The 22,780-nt window shown below is 46.9% G+C and overlaps 1 protein-coding gene across 1 annotated transcript in view; it reads right to left on the bottom strand.

Moving 5' to 3' along the window:
- Nucleotides 1-8,289: 8,289 nt before the first annotated feature.
- CDK15 (cyclin dependent kinase 15) overlaps nucleotides 8,290-22,780 on the bottom strand; it is a 138,359-nt gene continuing 123,868 nt past the window's right edge. Inside the window, exons 13-14 of the mRNA XM_038749494.1 lie at nucleotides 12,192-12,340; nucleotides 8,290-8,378 (exon numbers count right to left, since the gene is read on the bottom strand). Of these exons, the coding sequence (XP_038605422.1) occupies nucleotides 12,231-12,340 (110 nt within the window). The 3' untranslated portion in view covers nucleotides 8,290-8,378; nucleotides 12,192-12,230. The remainder of the gene's footprint in view (nucleotides 8,379-12,191; nucleotides 12,341-22,780) is intronic.

Here is a 22,780-nt window from a genome sequence, read left to right as displayed (position 1 = left end):
AGGAGCCCGCAAAAGATTATTACTACTTCTGTTACTACTACTACTATTGATGTTGTTACTACTATTACTAGTTCTACGGTACCTCTACTACTGGGCACAAGTGGTATAGTGAGTCTCGTGGCAGGGAAGCAGAACTCCTGGTGTGAGTCCATGCCATAGTCACGGGCTGCAGTCCAACCCATCTGTCTCCGACCCTACCCGAGCCTAATGAGTGTTGGAGCCAAACTCTTATCCTTTCCGGGAGGGTGGCCCGGTCCCCTTCTCCCACCATCCATCCTGTCCCATTTAAATGGGTCTCTGCTCGCTTCCATTGGATCCTGCCAATCCTGTTCTTCTTGGAAATTTTCCTCTTAAAGACGCCTTCCTCTCTGTGACAAATCCCCACACATTGCTAAATTTGCAAATGAAAAATTCCTTCAAGTGCTCCGAACAGCTCCAGTCAGCCTTTCCGGCTGGCTTCTCCCTCTGGTCATCTTTCTTAAAGGTCCTTTAGCTTCCTCTCTCTTCTCCCTAGATGCTCTCGGAGTTCTTCATGTTTCCTTCGTGCGCCAATGTGGTCCTGATATATTCTTCTTATCCTCTTCATTGTATCGGGGAGCAAGTGTGCTTTGGATATGGGGTCACTGAGAGAGCCAGGCTAACCCAGCATCTCTCCTTCTCATTCACCCTTCCTTCTCCATCGTCAATCAGTCATATTTATTGTGTGCCAAGCACTGTATTCATTGGGAGAGTAATAATCAAGATGGTACAGATCACTTCCGTATTTTTACCAAGAAAACTCTCTGGATCCCCTACCAGAACGATTGCAGATGGAGGTGGGGTGTTCTGGGAGAGAAGCATCATGGCTTAGTGGAAAAAGCACAGGCTTGGGAGTCAGAGGTCATGGGTTCTAATCCCAGCTCTGCCACTTGTCAGCAGTGTGACTTTGGGCAAGTCACTTCATTTCTCTGTTCTTCAGTTACCTCATCTGTAAAATGGGGATTAAGATTGTGAGCCCCATGTGGGACAACCCGATTACCTTGTATCTCCCCCAGTGCTCAGAGCAGTGCTTGGCGCATAGTAAGCACTTAACAAATACCATTATTATTATTACTATTATTATTATGTGACCATGGTGCCACTATGGGTCAGAGACAACTCAACAGCATAAAACAAGACAGTATGCAGAGTATAATATAACAGGGTCGATAGACACATCCCTTGCTCACAAGAAGCAGCTATGCACTTATTTATTTATTTTTGATATTTAAGTACTTACTACGTGTCAGGCACTGTACTAAGCACTGGGGGAGATACAACCTACTGGATTGGACGCAGTCCATGTCTCACATGGGGCTCATCCTATTTTACAGATGAGGGAATCGTGGCACAGGGAAGTTAAGTAACTCGCCCAAGGTCACACAGCAAACAAGTGGCAGAATTGGGACTAGAACCCAGGTCCTTCTAACTCCCAGGCCCGTGGCTCAGTGGAAAGAGCCCGGGCTTTGGAGTCAGAGGTCATGGGTTCAAATCCCGGCTCCACCACTTATCATCTGTGTGACTGTGGGCAAGTCACTTAACTTCTCTGGGCCTCAGTTACCTCATCTGTAAAATGGGGATGAAGACTGTGAGCGCCCCCGTGGGACCACCTGATCACCTTGTTAACCTCCCCAGCGCTTAGAACAGTGCTTGGCACATAGTAAGCGCTTAATAAATGCCATCATTATTATTATTATTATTATTATTATTATTAGGCCTTTGACACTCACCCCTGTACCCCACCGCAGACCCACAGTCCTTCTGTCTCCTTACAGTTACCGCTTCTTCTACCTGCAATTTATTTTAATGCTTGTCTCCCCTACTAGACTGTAAACTCCCTGAGTGCAGGGATCATGTAATAATAATAATAATGGATAATAATGGCATTTATTAAATGCTTACTACGTGCAGAGCACTGTTCTAAGCGCTGGGGAGGTTATAAGGCAAACAGGTTGTCCCACAGGGGGCTCACAGTCTTCATCCCCATTTTACAGGTGAGGTAACTGAGGCCCAGAGAATAACGATAATAATAATAATGGCATTTGTTAAGCACTTACTATGTGCAAAACGCTGTTCTAAGCACTGGGGGGGATACAAGGTGATCAGGTTGTCCCACGTGGGGCTCACAGTCTTAATCCCCATTTTACAGATGAGGTAACTGAGGCCCAGAGAAGTAAAGTGACTTGCCCAAAGTCACACAGCTGACAACTGGCGGAGCTGGGATTTGAATCCAGGACTTCTGACTCCAAAGCCCGGGCTCTTTCCACTTCTCCTATAATCTCCCAAGAGTTTAATACAGTGCTCTGCTAACAGGAAGCACTCGGTAAAGCCTCTGTCTCCCCCTTTTAGACTGTGAGCCCACTGTTGAGTAGGGACTGTCTCTATATGTTGCCAATTTGTACTTCCCAAGCGCTTAGTACAGTGCTCTGCACATAGTAAGTGCTCAATAAATGCGATTGATGATGATGATGATGATTGATTGAGCTGAAAGTTTCAGACATTCACTTTTTAACATACTTTATAACAATACAGTGCTCTGCTAACAGGAAGCACTCGGTAAAGCCTCTTGACTGATGACTGATTGAGCTGAACGTTTCAGACATTCACTTTTTAACATACTTTATAACAATAATAATGATAAAGCACTGTACTAAGTGATTGGGAGAGTCATAATCATGATGGTACAGACCACTTCCGTATTTTTACCAAGAAAACTCTCTGGATAAGTGTTTACTATGTGTCAGGCACTGTACTAAGCACCGGGGGGGGGATACAAGGTAATTGGGTTGGACGCAGTCCCTATCCCGCATGGGGCTTGCAGTCTTAATCCCCATTTTACAGATGAGGTAACTGAGGCTCAGAGAAGTGAAGTGACTTGCCTAAGGCCCACGTGTTCCAGAGGCTAGGGATTGATAATCCCTTACCTCCTTCCCTTCCCCGCAGCACCTGTATATATGTATATATGTTTGTATGTATTTATTACTCTATTTATTTTACTTGTACATGTCTATTCTGTTTATTTTATTTTGTTAATATGTTTTGTTTTGTTCTCTGTCTCCCCCTTCTAGACTGTGAGCCCGCTGTTGGGTAGGGACCGTCTCTATATGTTGCCAATTTGGACTTCCCAAGCTCTTAGTCCAGTGCTCTGCACACTGTAAGCGCTCAATAAATACAATTGATTGATTGATTGATTGATTGATACTATGTGCCAGGCACTGTACTAAGCACTGGGGTGGATACAAGGTAATTGGGTTGGACGCCGTCCCTATCCCGATACTATGTGCCAGGCACTGTACTAAGCACTGGGGTGGATACAAGGTAATTGGGTTGGACGCCGTCCCTATCCCGCATGGGGCTCGCAGTCTTAATCCCCATTTTACAGATGAGATAACGGAGACTCAGAGAAGTGAAGTGACTTGCCTAAGGCCCATGTATTCCAGAGGCTAGGGATTGACAATCCCTTACCTCCTTCCCTTCCCCACAGCACCTGCATATATGTATATATGTTTGTACGGATTTATTACTCTATTTATTTATTTTACTTATCTATTCTACACATACATTCCGTACATATCTATTGTATTTATTTTATTTTGTTAATATGTTTGGTTTTGTTCTCTGTCTCCCCCTTCTAGACTGTGAGCCCGCTGTTGGGTAGGGACCGTCTCTAGATGTTGCCAACTTGTACTTCCCAAGCGCTTAGTACAGTGCTCTGCACATTGTAAGCGCTCAATAAATACGATTGATTGATTGATTGATTGAATTCCGTGGAGCCTAGAGGGTGTCCCTTGGAGGGAGGCGGGGGCTTGACCTCCTCCCCACAATTTGCTCCAGATGCGTTGCGTTCCCCTCCCAGGACCCTGTGAGCACAGGAATAGCTTCTGAGTCGTGGCACTCGGCTGCAGGAGCCGAGGTGGAGGGAGGCCACGAGCTGAAAGTGAAAATCGAGGACTTAAAAGGATCCATTATGCCACGTCTGTACTAGGTGGGGGAAGCGACCGGCTGCAGAATGGACAAATGACCATCCAGATTTTTTTTTAAATGGTATTTGTTAAGCACTTACTATGTGCCAGGCACTGTTCTAATCACAGGGGTAGATGCCTGTCCCGCCATCGACCCCCGGCCCACGTCCTCCCCCGGGCCTGGAATGCCCTCCCTCTGCCCATCCGCTAAGCTAGCTCTCTTCCTCCCTTCAAGGCTCTGCTGAGAGCTCACCTCCTCCAGGAGGCCTTCCCAGACTGAGCCCCTTCCTTCGTCTCCCCCTCGTCCCCCTCTCCATCCTCCTCATCTTACCTCCTTCCCTTCCCCACAGCACCTGTATATATGTATATATGTTTGTACAGATTTATTACTCTATTTATTTTACTTGTACATATCTATTCTATTTATTTTATTTTGTTAGTATGTTTGGTTTTGTTCTCTGTCTCCCCCTTTTAGACTGTGAGCCCACTGTTGGGTAGGGACTGTCTCTAGATGTTGCCAATTTGTACTTCCCAAGCGCTTAGTACAGTGCTCTGCACATAGTAAGCGCTCAATAAATACGATTGATGATGATGATACAAGAAGCAGCGTGGCTCAGTGGAAAAAGCCCGGACTTGGGAGTCAGAGGTCATGGGTTCAAATCCCAGCTCCGCCAATTGTCAGCTGTGCAACTTTGGGCAAGTCACTTCACTTCTCTGGGCCTCAGTGACCTCATCTAGAAATGGGGATGAAGACTGTGAGCCCCACGTGGGATGAACTGATCACCTTGTATCCCCACCCCGTGCTTAGAACAGTGCCTTGCACATAGTAAGCGCTTAACATATGCCATCGTTATTATTTTTTATTATTGTTATACAAGCCTCCTCCAGGAGGCCTTCCCAGACTGAGCCCCCTCCTTTCTCTCCCCCTCCTCCCCTTCCCCATCCCCCCCGCCTTACCTCCGTCCCTTCCCCACAGCACCTGGATATATGTTTGTACGGATTTATTACTCTATTTTATTTCTACATATTTATTCTATTTATTTTATTTTGTTAATATGTTTTGTTCTCTGTCTCCCCCTTCTAGACTCGGAGCCCACTGTTGGGTAGGGACCGTCTCTATATGTTGCCAACTTGTACTTCCCAAGCGCTTAGTACAGGGCTCTGCACACAGTAAGCACTCAATAAATACGATTGAATGAATGAAAAGCTAATCAGTTTAGTTATAGTAGCTGTCCCATATGGGACTCACAGTCTTCATCCCCATTTTACAGATGATGGAAACGGGGGCCTAGCGAACTGAAGTGACTTGTCCAAAGTAAAGTGGTGGAGGCCGGATTAGAACCCAGGTCCTCTGACTCCAGGCCCGGGCTCTAACCACTAGTCCACCCTGCTTCTCAATCCCCTCCTTCAACCACTGCCCCCACAGTTTTGCAGCTGGTAGTAATGGTGGGTGGGAGGGAAAGTTCCTCATCCGTTTATTCATTCCATCAGTCGTATTTATTGAGCGCTTACTCTTTGCAGAGCACTGTTCTAAGTGCTTGGGAAAGTACAATACAACAATAAAGAGTGACATTTCCTGCCCACAATGAGCTTACAGTCTTGGGTGGGGTGGGGGGGGGGGTTCGGTAGATTCCTTTCTGTAGTTAACGCCACCTTTTCCACCATATTTGCCATAGACAAACTCTGAGGACGCCCGATGCTCTGTAGCGATGGATCATTTTTTAACAAAAACGTTCAGTCCGCATCTCCCCACTCCCCAAGAACCTCCAGTGGTTGCCCATCCAACTTTGTATCATACAGAAACTCCTCACCATTGGCTTAAAAGCCCTCGACAACCTTGCCCGCTCCTACCTCTCTTTACTACTCTCTTACTCCAACCCAGCCTGCACATTTCACTCCTCTGATAATAATAATGGGATTTATTAAGTGCTTACTATGTGCAAAGCACTGTCCTAAGCACTGGGGAGGTTACCAGGTGATCAGGTTGTCTCTCGTGGGGCTCACAGTCTTCATCCCCATTTTATAGATGAGGTAACTGAAGCACAGAAAAGTTAAGTGACTTGCCCAAAGTCACATAGCTGACAGTTGGCGGAGCCAGGATTTGAACCCATGACCTCTGACTCCAAAGCCCGAGCTCTTTCCACTGAGCCACGCTGCTTCTGTGATGCCAACCTATTCACCGTACCTCGATATTCCTTATCTTGCCACCGACCTCTCACCCACATTCTGCCTTTAACCTGGATCACTAGAAATATCCCAGGGAAGGCCTGATCTCATCTGTGAAATGGGAATTTGATACCTGGTTGCCCTCCTCCTTAGACTGTGAGCCCCAAGTGGGATAGTGTGTCAACCTGATCACCTTGTAAATTCCCCAGTGCTTAGAACAGTGCTTTGCACATAGTAAGCACTTAATAAATGCCATTATTATTATTATTATCTTCTTTCTACCCCAGCGTTTACTACAGTGCTTGGCACAAACTAAGCACTAAACAATTACCACATTTTATTATTATTATTATTACTACTATGTAGGTCTAATAATAATGGCATTTATTAAGCGCTTACTGTGTGCAAAACACTGTTCTAAGTGCTGGGGAGGTTACCAGGTGATCAGGTTGTCCCACGGGGGGCTCACAGTCTTCATCCCCATTTTACAGATGAGGTCACTGAGGCCCAGAGCAGTGAAGTGACTTGCCCAAAGTCACACAGCTGACAGTTGGTGGAGCCAGGATTTGCACCCACGACCTCTGACTCCAAAGCCTGTGCTCTTTCCATTGAGCCATGCTGCTTCTCTGATCTTGCTGCTAAGCTGATCTTGAATCCAACCCAGCACTTAGAACAGTGCTTGATACAAAGTAAGCACTAAATAACGACCACATTTGATTATTATTATCAGTATTATTATTGCTTGATACAAAGTAAGCACTAAATAACTACCACATTCGATTATTATCATTATTATTGTTATTATTGCTATTATCATTATTATCCATGTCTGATCTGAGTTTGAATCTAAACCAGCATGTAGAACAGTGCTTGGCATAAAGTAAGCACTAAGCAATCACCACATTTGATGATGATGAATATCTTTGTCCGATCCGATCGTGAGTCTAACCCAGCACTTAGATCAGTGCTTTGACACATAATGAGCAATTCACAAATACCACAGTGGCTATTTTTATTGTTATTATTAATCACGATAATATACATTTGGCAACCCTGCAGTTTGGGCTGTTTTCCCGTCATCTGCCCGGAGAGTCTCGGGGTGGGGAAATGATTCCTGGGATCCCAGCCCCTCCCGGCCTGACTATTCCCCATTTTTAGACTGTGAGCCCACTGTTTTCAGACTCTGAGCCCACTGTTGGTTAGGGACTGTCTCTATATGTTGCCAACTTGTACTTCCCAAGTGCTCAGTACAGTGCTCTGCACACAGTCAGCGCTCAATAAATACGATTGATTGATTAATTGATTGCCCAACTGCGGGACGGGCTTCTGGAGCTCAGGATGCCCTGGTGGCTCGGCAGGGGTGTCAGCGGCCTTGCTCTTGATGAAGAGTCATATTTATTTATTTATTTTACTTGTACATATCTATTCTATTTATTTTATTTTGTTAGTATGTTTGGTTTTGTTCCCTGTCTCCCCCTTTTGGACTGTGAGCCCACTGTTGGGTAGGGACTGTCTCTATATGTCGCCAACTTGGACTTCCCAAGCGCTTAGTACAGTGCTCTGCACACAGTAAGCGCTCAATAAATACGATTGATGATGATGATTATGATGAAGAAGCCTTGACTGTGAGCCTCAGGAGATGAGGAGACCCCCCCAGGAGTCCCCTGAGCCCCTTCCTCTCACCCCCTCCAGAAATCCAGGGTTGAGTGGAAGAAGGGGAGCCTGAATTCAGCTCCTCCCTCAGCCCCCTAATTCCCACCTGGGGCAGAGCTAGGTTGTGAGCCCACTGTTGGGTAGGGACTGTCTCTATATGTTGCCAACTTGGACTTCCCAAGCGCTTAGTACGGTGCTCTGCACACAGTAAGCGCTCAAGAAATACGATTGATGATGATGATTATCCTGTTAGTGATGGGCGGACGCGTCTTCTAGCAAATGATAGGCAGTAAGCAAGTCCTTCCGTGGAAGACTTTATCCTGGGATCCGTCTTCTCCGGAGACTCCGGTGAAGTTGTAAGGAAGACTCCTCCGGGGCGGCAGAAGCCTTCTTTGGAAGCTGCCTTCCGTCCTTTTTCCTTTCGGAGGGGAGCGGGCCGGCCTACAGGTCTGCAGGACCACGAGTTCATCCCCCCCGGCCCTTTCCCCCTCTCCCCGTTCCGACCCCGGGTCCTCTCAGTCATCTGCCTTCCTCCCGTCCCAGTGAGGGAATTCATCATCTCCCAGGCTGGAGTTCTCTCTATTAAATGAAAAAGCAGAGCAGATGATTCAGAAGGTTCCCGGAGCCAGGATGTACCCTGATCTCTGTTAATTTGTTCTCTGTTATTTTATTCTGTTAATATCTTTTGTTTTGTTTTGTTTTATGGCATTTATTAAGTGCTTACTATGTGCAAAGCACTGTTCTAAGCGCTGGGGAGGTTACAAAGTGATCAGGTTGTCCCAAGGGGCTCACAGTCTTAATCCCCATTTTCTCCATTAATCCCCATGCTTTTGTTCTCTGTCTCCCCCTTCTAGACTGTGAGCCCACTGTTGGGTAGGGACCGTCTCTAGATGTTGCCAACTTGGACTTCCCAAGCGCTTAGTACAGTGCTCTGCACACATTCAGCGCTCAATAAATATGATTGAATGAATGAGTGAATGAATCTCTCACGGACAGACGGAAACCCTTTTGGAAGAGGCAAATCCGGGGCAAATCTTAGAGTAGCCACCTGCCCCTCATTCACTGGGAGGGGGAGGTGAGGGAGAAGCATCATGGTCTAGTGGAGAGAGCTTGGGCTGGGAGTCAGAAGGATCTGGGTTCTAATTATGACTCTACCAATTGGTTTCTGTGGGATCTTGGGCAACCATTTCACTTCTCTGTGCCTCAGTTTCCTCAACTGTAAAATGGGGATACCCGTTCTCCCTCCTACTTAGACTAAGAGTCCTATGTGGGGGCGGCCACTGTGTCTGCCCTAATTAACTTGTCCCCATTCCAGTGCTTAGAACGGTGTTTGATAATAATAATAATAATAATAATAATAATGATGGCATTTATTAAATGCTTACTATGTGCAAAGCACTGTTCTAAGCGCTGGGGAGGTTACAAGGTGATCAGGTTGTCCCTGATCAGTCTTAATCCCCATTTTACAGAGGAGGTAAGTGAGGCCCAGAGAAGTGAATCACAGTCTTAATCCCCATTTTCCAGATGAGGGAATTGAGAGGCCCAGAGAAATGAAGTGACTTGCCCAGAGTCACACAGCTGACAACTGGTGGAGCCGGGATTTGAACCCATGACCTCTGACTCCAGAGCCCGGGCTCTTTCCACTGAGCCACGCTACTTGATGCATAGTAAACGCTTAACCGGTAAGCGGGAGATTAAAAGTGTTAGCCCCAAGCCAAGGGGAATGGGGGAATTGGGTTTCAAGCCAGTTCAGCTAGTTGACCAAATGATATTTCTTGAGCACATATTACGTGCAGAACATTGCACCTAAGCACTTGGGAGAGTACAATATAACAGAGTTAGTAGACATATTCCTGGCCCACAAGGAGCTTAGAGTAATAATAGAGTAATAATAATAATAATAGAGTAATAATACTGTGTGCTCTGCACACAGTAAGCGCTCAATAAATACGATTGATTGATTAATAAGTTTATCATTATTGCTGTTCTTATTAACATGAGGGGACAAGTGATATAGAGGGTAGGAGAAGAGGGACAAGCAGCGTGGCCTAATGGGAAAAGCCCGGGCCTGGGTTCTAATCCTGGTTCTGCCACTTGTTTGCTGTGTGACCTTGGGCAAGTCTTTTGCTGCTCTGCACTCCAGTTACCTCACCTTGTAAAGTGGGGATTAAGACTGGGAACCCCATGCGGGACATGAACTGTGCCCAATCTGACTAGCTTGTATCTACCTCAGTTCTTAATACAGGGCCTGGCACATAGTAAGCACTTAGTAAATACCATTATAAATATAAAATACCATTCTATTTATTTTATTCATTCATTCAATCGTATTTATTGGGCGCTTACTGCGTGCAGAGCAATGTACTAAGCGCTTGGGAAGTGCAAGTTCCGTGGCTGAGAGGAAAGAGCAGGGGCTTTGGAGTCAGAGGTCATGAGTTCAAACCCCAGCTCCACCAATTATCAGCTCTGTGACTTTGAGCAAGTCACTTAACTTCTCTGAGCCCACTGTTGGGTAGGGACTGTCTCTATATGTTGCCAACTTGTACTTCCCAAGTGCTTAGTCCTGTGCTCTGCACACAGTAAGCGCTCAATAAATACGATTGATTGATTGATTGATTCTCTGGGCCTCAGTGACCTCATCTGGAAAATGGAGATTAAGACTGTGAGCCCCCAGTGGGACAACCTGATCACCTTGTAACCTCCCCAGCGCTTAGAACAGTGCTTTGCACATAGTAAGCGCCTAATAAATGCCATCATTATTATTATTATTACAAGTTGGCAACATATAGAGATGGTCCCTACCCAACAGTGGGTTATTTTACTCTAATATGTTTTGTTTTGTTGTTTGCCTCCCCCTTCTAGACTGTGAGCCTGTTGTTGGGTAGCGAACTTCTCTATATGTTGCCAACTTGTACTTCCCAAGCACTTAGTACGGTGCTCTGCACACAGTAAGCACTCAATAAATACGATTGAATGAATGAATTAATGAATAAAAAGCATCAGGGAAGAGAGAATCTAAGCAGACTGGACGCAGTTAAACATGGTGTGTAAATTCCCCCAAATGTCTGAAGGTCTCCCACTCTTAGATTTTTCTCCCCACGTAGTAATGGCTCTCCCGAGTGTCCTTGGGCAGTGGCCCCAATTCTTCCCACCCCAGGAACCACCCAGGGCTGGTTGGCGAAGGGGAGGGGATCCCTTGCCACATAATAATAATAATAATAATAATAGTAATAATAATAATAATAATGTTGGTATTTGTTAAGCAGTTACTATGTGCCAAGCACTGTTCTAAGCGGTCGGGTAGATACAAGGTATCAGGCTGCCCCACGTGGGGCTCACAGATCACGGGCTTTGGAGTCAGACGTCATGGGTTCAAATCCCGGCTCTGCCAATTAGCTGTGTGACTTTGGGCAAGTCACTTAACTTTTCTGTGCCTCAGTTACCTCATCTGTAAAATGGGGATGAAGACTGTGAGCCCCATGTGGGACAACATGATCACCTTGTAACTTCCCCAACGCTTAGAACAGTGCTTCACACATAGCCTGTATATGTGTTTGTTTGTATTTATTACTCTATTTATTTTACTTGTACCTATCTATTCTATTTATTTTATTTTGTTAATATGTTTTGTTTTGTTCTCTGCCTCCCCCTTCTAGACTGTGAGCCCACTGTTGGGTAGGGACCGTCTCTAGATGTTGCCAACTTGTACTTCCCAAGCGCTTAGTCCAGTGCTCTGCACACAGTAAGCACTCAATAAATACGATTGATTGATTGATTAGCGCTTACTAAATGCCATTATCATCATCATCATCATCATCATCCCCATTTTACAGATGAGGTACTGAGTCCCAGAGAAGTGAAGTGAGTTGCCCAAGGTCACACAGCTGACAAGTGGCAGTGCCGGGATTAGAACCCACGACTTCCGACTCCCAAGCCTGGGCTCTTGCCACTGAGCCACGCTGCTTCTCTAGACATCAGCGGGCAGAGAAACAGCATGGTCTAGTGGATAGTACACAGATCTGGGGCTCGGAAGGTCATGGGTTCTAATCTAAACTCCACCACTTGTCTGCTGGGTGACCTTGGGCATGTCACTTCACTTCTGTGTGCCTCAGTTACATCAGAGCCCGATGTTGGGTAGGGATTGTCTCTATATGTCACCAACTTGTACTTCCCAAGCGCTTAGTCCAGTGCTCTGCACACAGTAAGCGCTCAATAAATGCGATTGAATGAATGACTGAATCATCTGTAAAATGGGATTAAGACTGGGAGACCGCTGGGAGACAGGGACTGTGTCCAAGATGATTTGGTTGTATTCCCCCGCCCCTCCCAGCCGGTGCTCAGTACAGTGCCTGGGCACGTAGTAAGCACTGAATAAACACCACCACATCTTACCAGGGAGAACATTCAAGGATCCCAAGGGTCCCGGCATTTTCACCAGCATCGGCTGAACAGGGAAGGGGGACCACCTCTCTGATAGGAAGCGAAAAGGTCACAGATTTCTGGCTTCAGCCTCACTCCCGGAACACTAAACAAGGACTCCGCTGCGGGAGAGGCGGAGAGGAAAGAAAGAGATAAGTTCAAAAATCAGAATTCCTGGGAATTCTCAGAGAACATCTCGCTCGTAGACGGGGAATGCATCAAGCATTGGAGACCCGCCGTGGAGGAGTCGCATGGAGCCCCTTGAAATTGTATTTGTTGATCATCTGCTGGGCTAGGCAGCGTGAACTCGTTGTGAACAGGGACTGCCTCTCTTTATTGCTGTATTGTACTCCCTAAGCGCTTAGTACAGTGCTCTGAACACAGTAAGTGCCCAATAAATGCGAATGAACGAACTGTCCCAGAGCTTAGAACAGTGCTTTGCACATAGGAAGCGCTTAATAAATGCCATCATTATTACCAATTAAACTTCCTGGGATCAAAGGTTCTGCCCTCAGGGAGTTTTAGAAGAGCTCAATCAATCAATCACTTGTATTTGTTGAGCGCTTACTGTGGGCAGAGCACTGTACTAAGCACTTGGGAGAGTATAATGCGACAATAAACGGACACATTTCCTGCCCGCAATGAGCTAATAGTCTAGAGGAGGGGAGGTGAAAGGTAACCTTACGCTCTCTGGCTCCAAATTAAATAATAACAGTAATAATTGGGGGGTTTGTGAAGCACTTATTATGCCCAGGCACTGTAGCCAGCCCTGGGGTAGATACAAGATAAGTATGGGACTCACAGTCTGCTGTGTGACCTCAGGCAAGACACTTAACTTCTCTGGACCTCAATTACCTCATCTGTAAAATGGGGATTAAAACCATGAGCCTCGTGTGGGACATGGAATGGGTCCAAACTGATTAGCTTGTATCTACCCCTGCACTTAGAACAATGTCTGGCGCATATTAAGAGCTTAATGAGTACTACAAAAAACAGTGGGGCAGAGTCACAATCTGAGGTATTGAGTCCCCATTTGACAGATGAGGAAGCCATGGCCCAAAGAAGTGAAGTGACTTCCCCAAAGTCACACAGCAGGCAAGTGGCGGAGCAGAATTAGAACCCAGATCCTCCGACACCCAGGCCTGGGCTCTTTCTAAGCAGTCCATTTCTCCAAACATATCTGAGTTCTTTTTCACCTGGTGGGGTAGGAGGGGGTGGCATCTGCTACCGGCACAGAGAAGCAGCGTGGCTCAGTGGAAAGAGCCCGGGCTTTGGAGTCAGAGGTCATGGGTTCAAATTCCGGCCCCGCCAATTGTCAGCTGTGTGACTTTGGGCAAGTCACTTCACTTCTCTGGGCCTCAGTTCCCTCATCTGTAAAATGGGGATGAAGACTGTGAGCCCCACGTGGGGCAACCTGATCACCTTGTAACCTCCCCAGCGCTTAGAACAGTGCTTTGCACATAGTAAGCGCTTAATAAATGTAATTATTACTATTATTATCTGGGGCTCCTCAATGTCCCTGGGGTCCAGCTCTGGACAGGGGAAGCAGGAAAGGCCTCGCTGGGGGGATTTACGGAAAGCCCGGCCTGGCCCTCCTCTTTCTCCACCCAACGCCATGGCTGGGGGGTGGGGGTCAAGTCGCATCCCCCCTCGTGAAGGGTGGGGGAAGAGAGAAATCAAGTCACAATGTGGACTTTCACCCCTAAAGAACCACCTACCCTCTCTCCTTTTCTGCCTCTCCCTCTGTCTCTCCTTTTCTCGCTCTGCCACCGTGTCTCTGTCTCTTTCTTCTCTGACTTCTCCCTCTCTTCCTTTTCCCCCTTTCCTCATCCTCTCTCTCCCCAACTCCTCTCTTTCCTACCTCCCTTTCTCCTCCTAATCCCTCTCTCTTTTCTCTCCCTCACTTCTCTCCCTCATCTTCTCTTCCCCTCTCCTTTTCACTCTCCCTTTCCCATTCTCCCGTCTTTTCTTCCCCTCCTTTTCCTTCTCCCTCCCTTTCCCTTACCTCTCCCTCCTTTCCTCCCCACCATCATCCTTTCTCTCTCTCTCCCCTCTCTCCCCCAACCCCTTGGGAGGGGGGAATGTGGAAGGGGGGAGCTAAGAAGGAACTTTTTTCTTTCCGCCTTCCCATCTTCTAAGAAGCTCCTCTTTGTTTTGCGGAGAAAAAGAAAGGGGAACGGTGCAAGAGCGGCAGGAAAGGGCCCAGTTAATCAAAAGGCTTTGCGGCTGTCTGAGGATGCCACCCTCTCCCCCCCACCCGCCCACCCGCTGCCTGCCGCCCCCGGGAAGGGAGAGAAGAAAGAAGGCCTTGAGGTGGATTGGCCCCCTCTCTGAGGGCAGCCTTCCCCCGACCCCCACCTCCACAAAGAAGGGTGCCAATCCGCCCTTCCCGATGCCGGCCCGACTGACACCTCCTTAGCTCACTTGCCCCAGAATGCCAACCGGCCACCGCCACCATCGCTGTCGCTACCACCGTAGCCACCGACGCCACAGTCACCGTCTATCCTGCTGCGGTATTTAGTGTTATATGTTGCCAACTTGGACTTCCCAAGCGCTTAGTACAGTGCTCTGCACACAGTAAGCGCTCAATAAATACGATTGATTGATTGATTGATTGATTGAAGCCACCACCACCACCGCAGTCGCCAATGCAGCCACCCCTGCCACCATTCTTACCACGGCTGCCACCACGACTGCCGGCATCATTAGAGGAGCAGCGTGGCTCAGTGGGCAGAGCCCGGGCTTTGGAGTCAGAGGTCATGGGTTCTAATCCCGGCCCCGCCACTTGTCTGCTGTGTGACTTTGGGTAAGTCATTTCACTTCCCTGGGCCTCAGTGACCTCATCTGTCAAATGGGGATGAAGACTGTGAGCCCCAAGGGGGGCAACCTGAGCACCTTGTATCCACCCCAGCGCTTAGAACAGTGCTTCACACATAGTAAGCGCTTAACAAATGCCGTCATTATTATTATTATTATCATAGCCACCGCTGCCACAGCTTCCACAGCATTAGGAGAAGCAGCGTGGCTCAGTGGAAAGAGCCCGGGCTTTGGAGTCAGAGGGCATGGATTTGAATCCTGGCTCCGCCAATTGTCAGCTGTGTGATCACTTCACTTCTCTGTGCCTCAGTTCCCTCATCTGGAAAATGGGGATTAAGACTGTGAGCCCCCCCCCCGTGGTACAATATGTTTGTACATATTTGTTATTCTATTTATTTATTTATTTTACTTGTACATATCTATTCTATTTATTTTATTTTGTTAGTATGTTTGGTTTTGTTCTCTGTGTCCCCCTTTTAGACTGTGAGCCCACTGTTGGGTAGGGACTGTCTCTATATGTTGCCAACTTGTACTTCCCAAGCACTTAGTACAGTGCTCTGCACACAGTAAGCGCTCAATAAATACGATTGATGATGATGATCACCTTGTAACCTCCCCAGTGCTTAGAACAGTGCTTTGCACATAGTAAGCGCTTAATAAATGCTATCATCATTATTATTATTATTAAGTGCTTACTATGAGCCAAGCACTGGTCTAAGCCTTGGGGTAGATAATAATAATAATAATAATAATAATAATAATAATAATAATAGCATTTATTAAGTGCTTACTATGTGCAAAGCACTGTTCTAAGCGCTGGGGAGGTTACAAATTGTCCCACGGGGGGCTCACAGGCTCAATCCCCATTTTACAGATGAGGTAACTGAGGCTCAGAGAAGTTAAGTGACTTACCCAAAGTCACACAGCTGACAATTGGCGGAGCCGGGATTTGAACCCATGACCTCTGACTCCAAAGCCCGGGCTCTTTCCACTGGGCCATGCTATATCAGGTTGGACACAGTCCCTGTCCCACAGGGGGCTCACAATCTTTATTCCCATTTTACAGATGAGGTAACTGAGGGACTGGGAATAATAATAATAATAGTGCTTGTTAAGCGCTAACCATGTGACAGGCACTGTGCTAAGCACTGGGATGGATTCGTTCATTCATTCAATCGTATTTATTGAGCGCTTATTGTGTGCACAGCACTGGACTAAGCGCTTGGGAAGTACAAGTTGGCAACATCTAGAGACAGTCCCTACCCAACAGTGGGCTCACAGTCTAGAAGGGGGAGACAGAGAACACAACAAAGTAAAATAAATAGAATAAATATGTACAAATGAGATAGAGTAATAAATCCGTACGAACATCTATACATATACACAGGTGCTGTGGGGAGGAGAAGGAGGTAAGGTGGGGGGGGATGGGGAGGAGGGGGAGAGGAAGGAGGAGGCTCAGTGTGGGAAGGCCTCCTGGAGGAGGTGAGCACTCAGTAGAGCTTTGAAGGGAGGAAGAGGGCTAGCTTTGCAGATGTGCAGAGGGAGATAAAACGTCTGAACTCTGATTCCAAAGCCCGGGCTCTTTCCAGTGGATAGAGCCCGAGCCTGGGAGTAAGAAGGTCATGGGTTCTAATCCCAGCTCCGCCACTTGTCTGCTGTGTGACCTTGGACAAGTCACTTCACTTCTCTGGGCCCCAGTGACCTCATCTGTCAAATGGGGATGAAGACTGTGAGCCCCACATGGGACAACCTGACAACCTTGTATCTTCCCCAGTGCTTAGAACGGTGCTTGGCACATAGCAAGGACTTAACAAATACCATTATTATTATTGTCACTTCCCTTTTCTGTGCCTCAGTTATCTCATCAGGAAAAGACTGTGAGCCCATTGTTGGGTAGGGACCATCTCTATATGTTGCCAACTTGTACTTCCCAAGCGCTTAGTACAGTGCTCTGCACACAGTACGCATTTAATAAATACGACTGACTGATTTATTAAGTGCTTACTATGTGCAAAGCACTGTTCTAAGCACTGGGGGGGATACAGGGTAATTAGGTTGTTCCACATGGGGCTCACAGTCTTAATCCCCATTTTACAGATGAGGTAACTGAGGCCCAGAGACGTGAAGGGACTTGCCCAAAGTCTCACAGCTGACATGTGGCAAAGCTGGGATTAGAACCCATGACCTCTAACTCCCAAGCCCGGGCTCTTTCCACTGAGCCACGCTGCTTCTCAAGTACAATAGAGTGAGTGGACATGATCATGATTATATAGCTATAATTCTATTTATTCTGACGATTTGGACACCTGTCTCCATGTTTTGTTTTGTTGTCTGTCTCCCCCTTCTAGACTGTGAGCCCGTTGTTGGGTAGGGACCGACTCTATCCGTTGCCGACTTGTACTTCCCAAGTGCTTAGTACAGTGCTCTGCACATGGTAAGCGCTCAATAAATACAATTGAATGAGTGAATAAAAGGGTAAGGACCATCATATGTTGCCAACTTGTACTTCCCAAGCGCTTAGTACAGTGCTCTGCACATAGTAAGTGCTCAATAAATACGATGGAATGAATGAATGAATGAATGATCCCTGACATCATGGAGTTGACATTCTAGGGGGAGAGGCAGACACTAAAATAACCTACAAATGGAGGGAATAATGACTGCGGTATTTGCTCAAAGCTTATTATGTACCATTTTTTACAGATGAGGTAACTGAGGCCCAGAGAAGTGAAGTGACTTGCCCAAGATCACACAGCAGACAAGTGGTGGAACTAAGATTAGAAGCCAGGTTGAACACAGTCCAAATCCCTCATGGGGCTCAAAGTCTTAATCCCCATTTTACAGATAAGGAAACTGAGGCGCAGAGAGGTGAAGTGATTTGCCCAAGGTCACAAAGCAGGTAAGTGGCGGAGCCGGGATCAGAAACTAGGTCTTCAGACTCCCAGGCCCGGGGTTTTTCTGCTAGGCTACACTGCGTTGCTCAGTGGAAAGAGCCCGGGCTTGGGAGCCAGAGGTCATGGGTTCTAATTCTGCTATGCCACTTGTCTGCTGTGTGACCTTGGGCAAGTCACTTTGCTTCTCTGGGCCTCAGTTCCCTCATCTGTAAAATGGGGATTAAAACTGTGAGCCCTGGGACAACCTGATCACCCTATATTCCCCCCAGCACTTAGAACAGTGCCTGGCATTTCATTCATTCATTCAATTGTATTTATTGAGCGCTTACTGTGTGCAGAGCACTGTACTTAGCACTGTACTAAGCATGGTACTTGGCACATAGTAAGCGTGTAACAAATGCCATCATCATTATTATGATCAGTAATAATAATTACTAATAAGAGAAGCAGCATGGCTCAGTGGAAAGAGCATGGGCTTTGGAGTCAGAGGTCATGGGTTCAAATCCTGGCTCCACCAATTGTCAGCTGGGTGACTTTGGGCAGGTCACTTAACTTCTCTGGGCCTCAGTTACCTCATCTGTAAAATGGGGATTAAGACTGTGAACCCCACGTGGGACAACCTGATCACCCTGTATCCTCCCCAGTGCTTAGAACAGTACTTTGCACATAGTAAGTGCTTAACAAATGCCATTATTATTATTATTATTATTATTATTATGATTAATATACTTGTTCTCCCTCCCTCCTGAACCTATGAGCCCCGTATGGGGCAGGGACTGTATCCCATCTGCCTTTCTTGTATCTACCCCAGTGTTTAGCACATAGTAAGCACTTAATAAATATCATTAATAATAATAATAATAATAATAATAATAATGGCATTTATTAAGCGCTTACTCTGTGCAAAGCACTGTTCTAAGCACTGAGCACTGTTCTAAGCCCTTTCTGAAGTGTTCTAGATGGTTACCAGTGTCTAAGTGGGTAATTGGCCTAGGAGTGCTGACGTGGTAGTTGAGAGGTTGAAAGCGGTGGGGAGGGGAGAAAAATCACCAACTTGTACTGCCCAAGCGCTTAGTACAGTGCTCTGCACACAGTAAGCGCTCAGTAAATACGAGTGAATGAATGAACGAAATGGTGGTCAGTTAATGATGATGTCCAAAATAAGCGCTCACCAAATACCACTGATTGATTAAAGACTTTATGGTGGAGGGTCACTCGAAGGCAGAAGCAGGCTGAAAAATGGAATTTAGAAATCTAAACTACTACCACATTAATACAATCAATCAATCGTATTTATTGAGCGCTTACTGTGTGCAGAGCACTGTACTAAGCGCTTGGGAAGTACAAGTTGGCAACATATAGAGACGGTCCCTACCCAACAGTGGGCTCACAGTCTAAAAGAATGATGGCATTTATTAAGCACTTACTATGTGCACAGCACTGTTCTAAGCGCTGGGGTGGTTATAAGGTGATCAGGTTGTCCCTCAGGGGGCTCACAGTCTTCATGCCCATTTTACTGCTGAGGTAACTGAGGCCCAGAGCTCTCTTCCTCCTTTCAAGGCCCTACTGAGAGCTCACCTCCTCCAGGAGGCCTTCCCAGACTGAGCCCCTTCCTTCGTCTCCCCCTCGTCCCCCTCTCCATCCCCTCATCTTACCTCCTTCCCTTCCCCACAGCACCTGTATATATGCATATATGTTAGTACATATTTATTACTCTATTTATTTACTTTTTACCTGTATCTATCTATTTTATTTTGTTAGTATATTTGGTTTTGTTCTCTATCTCCCCCTTTTAAACTGTGAGCCCACTGTTGGGTAGGGACTGTCTCTATGTGTTGCCAATTTGTACTTCCCAAGCGCTTAGTACAGTGCTCTGCACATAGTAAGCGTTCAATACGATTGATGATGATGATGATGAAGCGACTTGCCCAAAGTCACACAGCTGACAATTGGCGGAGCCGAGATTTGAACCCATGACCTCTGACTCCAAAGCCCGGGCTCTTTCCACTGAGCCACGCTGCTTCTCAATCAGTCATCCTGTCCCACCTGGTTTACTGTATTAGCCTCCTTGCTGATCTCCCAGCCTCCCATCTCTCCCCACTCCAGTCCATACTTCACTCCACTGTCCGGATCATTTTTCTACAGAAACGTTCAGGACATGCCTCCCCGCTCCTCAAGAAATTCCAGCGGTTGCCCACTACCCAAGCGCTTAATACAGTGCTCTGCACACGGTAAGCGCTCAATAAATACTATTGAATGAATGAACTACCTCAGCGCTCAGCGCAGGGCTTGGCACATAGCATATAGACGATAGCATGTAGACCTTCCAGACTGTGAGCCCGCTGTTGGGTAGGGACCGTCTTGATATATTGCCGACTTGGACTTCCCAAGCGCTTAGTACAGTGCTCTGCACACAGTAAGCGCTCAATAAATACGATTGAATGAAGGAATGAATATACCGCAGTTATTATCATGATTACTGGGAGGAAGCAACAGAGAATTTGGGTTGACCGTTCTGAGGATGGGATCGGATCAGCGTAAGTGCGGGGGGTGCATGAGAAGACGGTGGGCAATAATAACAATAACAATAATGATGGTATTTGTTAAGCGCTTACTATGTGCGAAGCACTATTCTAAGCGCTGGGAGGGATACAAAGTGATCAGGTTGTCCCACGTGGGGCTCACGGTCTTAAAGCAGCGTGGCTCAGTGGAAAGAGCCTGGGCTTTGGAGTCAGAGGTCGTGGGTTCAAATCCCGGCTCCACCACTTGTCAGCTGTGTTACTGTGTGACTGTGAGCCCACAATTGGGTAGGGACCGTCTCTATATGTTGCCAACTTGTACTTCCCAAGCGCTTAGTACAGTGCTCTGCACACAGTAAGCGCTCAATACGATTGATTGATTCCCAAGCGCAAGCGCTTAGTACAGTGCTCTGCACACAGTAAGCACTCACTAAATACGATTGATTGATTGATTCCCAAGCGCTTAGTACAGTGCTCTGCACACAGTGAGCGCTCAATAAATACAATTGAATGAATGAAAGTCACTTAACCTCTCTGGGCCTCAGTTACCCCATCTGTAAAATGGGGATTAAGACTGTGAGCCCCCTGTGGGACAACCTGATCACCTTGTAACCTCCCCAGCGCTTAGAACAGTGCTTTGCACATAGTAAGTGCTCAATAAATGCCATTATTATTATTATTATTATACATTACATTATTATACATTACATCAATTACATTTACTGAGTGCTTACTGTGTGCAGAGCACTGAACTAAGCCTTTTGGAGAGTACAAATTGGTACATATTTACTATCTTGCACATATTTACTGAGGCCCAGAGCAGTTAAGTGACTTGCTCAAAGTCACACAGCTGCCAAGCGGATTAGAACCCATGCCCCGCCTGGGGTTAAAGGTCGACAGCTGCACTCTGCACTCTGGGAAACTGGGAATCACGGCCTTCCCAAAGCCTCTCCTCCAAAACGCCACCCCGTTCCCGACTGCCGCTCTCCAGGCCGACGTGTCAGCTGCCGTGGTTCCCAGCTGTCCTCGTCCGGGGTGCTTCGCTTCAGGTTACGCTTCCCCCCGGCTTGAGAATATTTCTTCCCTCATCATCATCATCATCATCATCAATCGTATTTATTGAGCGCTTCCTGTGTGCAGAGCACTGTACTAAGCGCTTGGGAAGTACAAGTCGGCAACATATAGAGACAGTCCCTACCCAACAGTGGGCTCACAGTCTAAAAGGGGGAGACAGAGAACAAAACCAAACATACTAACAAAATAAAATAAATAGATTAGATATGTACAAGTAAAATAAATAGAGTAACAAATATGTACAAACATATACACATATATACAGGTGCTGTGGGGAAGGGAAGGAGGTAAGATGGGGGATGGAGAGGGGGATGAGGGGGAGAGGAAGGAAGGGGCTCAGTCTGGGAAGGCCTCCTGGAGGAGGTGAAAAATGATGGCATTTGTTAAGCGCTTACTATGTGCAAAACACTGTTCTAAGCACTGGGGGGGATACAAGGTGATCAGGTTGTCCCACGTGGGGCTCACAGTCTTAATCCCCATTTTACAGATGAGGGAACAGAGGCTCCGAGAAGTTAAGTGACTTGCCCGAGGTCACACAGCAGACATGTGGCAGAGCTGGGATTCAAACCCATGACCTCTAGCTCCAAAGCCCAGGCTCTTTTCCACTGAGCCACGCTGCTTCCCTCCTTACAGCTTCTCCGCTTCAGCTCCCTGCCTCCCGTCGAGTCCCCGCTGCAGTCCATATTTCACTCATCATTTTCCTAAAACCCTCTTCCCGCTCCTCAGGAACCTCCAGGGGTTGCTCATCCACAACCACCTTAAAAATAAATCCGTATCATCGGGGTTTTATGCACTCGATCCCCTCGTCCCCTCCTTTCTTACCCTCCCGACTTCCTACTCAGCGCACACATTTCACTCCTCTAATTCATTCAATTGTATTTATTGAGCGCTTACTGTGTGCAGAGCACTGTACTAAGCGCTCTAACGCCAACCTACTCTCGTCTGTCTCTCCGCCGACCCCTAGCCCTCCTTCTCTTTTGGCCCCTTCACATCCAGGAGTCCTCTGCTCTCTCCGCCTTCAAACCGCTCCTAAAATCACGTCTCCTCCAGGAGGCCTTCTCTGACTAAACCCTCTTTTCAATCAATCAATCAATCAATCGTATTTATTGAGCACTTACTGTGTGCAGAGCACTGTACTAAGCGCTTGGAAAGTACAAGTCGGCAACACACAGAGACAGTCCCTACCCAACAGCGGGCTCACAGTCTTTTCCCCTCCCTGTCCTCTGTTCATTCACTCGCATTTATTGAGCGCTTACTG

The sequence above is a fragment of the Tachyglossus aculeatus genome, chromosome 7 (assembly GCF_015852505.1).
Source record: "Tachyglossus aculeatus isolate mTacAcu1 chromosome 7, mTacAcu1.pri, whole genome shotgun sequence".
NCBI classification, from domain to species: domain Eukaryota; kingdom Metazoa; phylum Chordata; class Mammalia; order Monotremata; family Tachyglossidae; genus Tachyglossus; species Tachyglossus aculeatus.
Note: the sequence above shows the minus strand (reverse complement) of the source record. Positions and strands in the feature narration are given on the sequence as shown.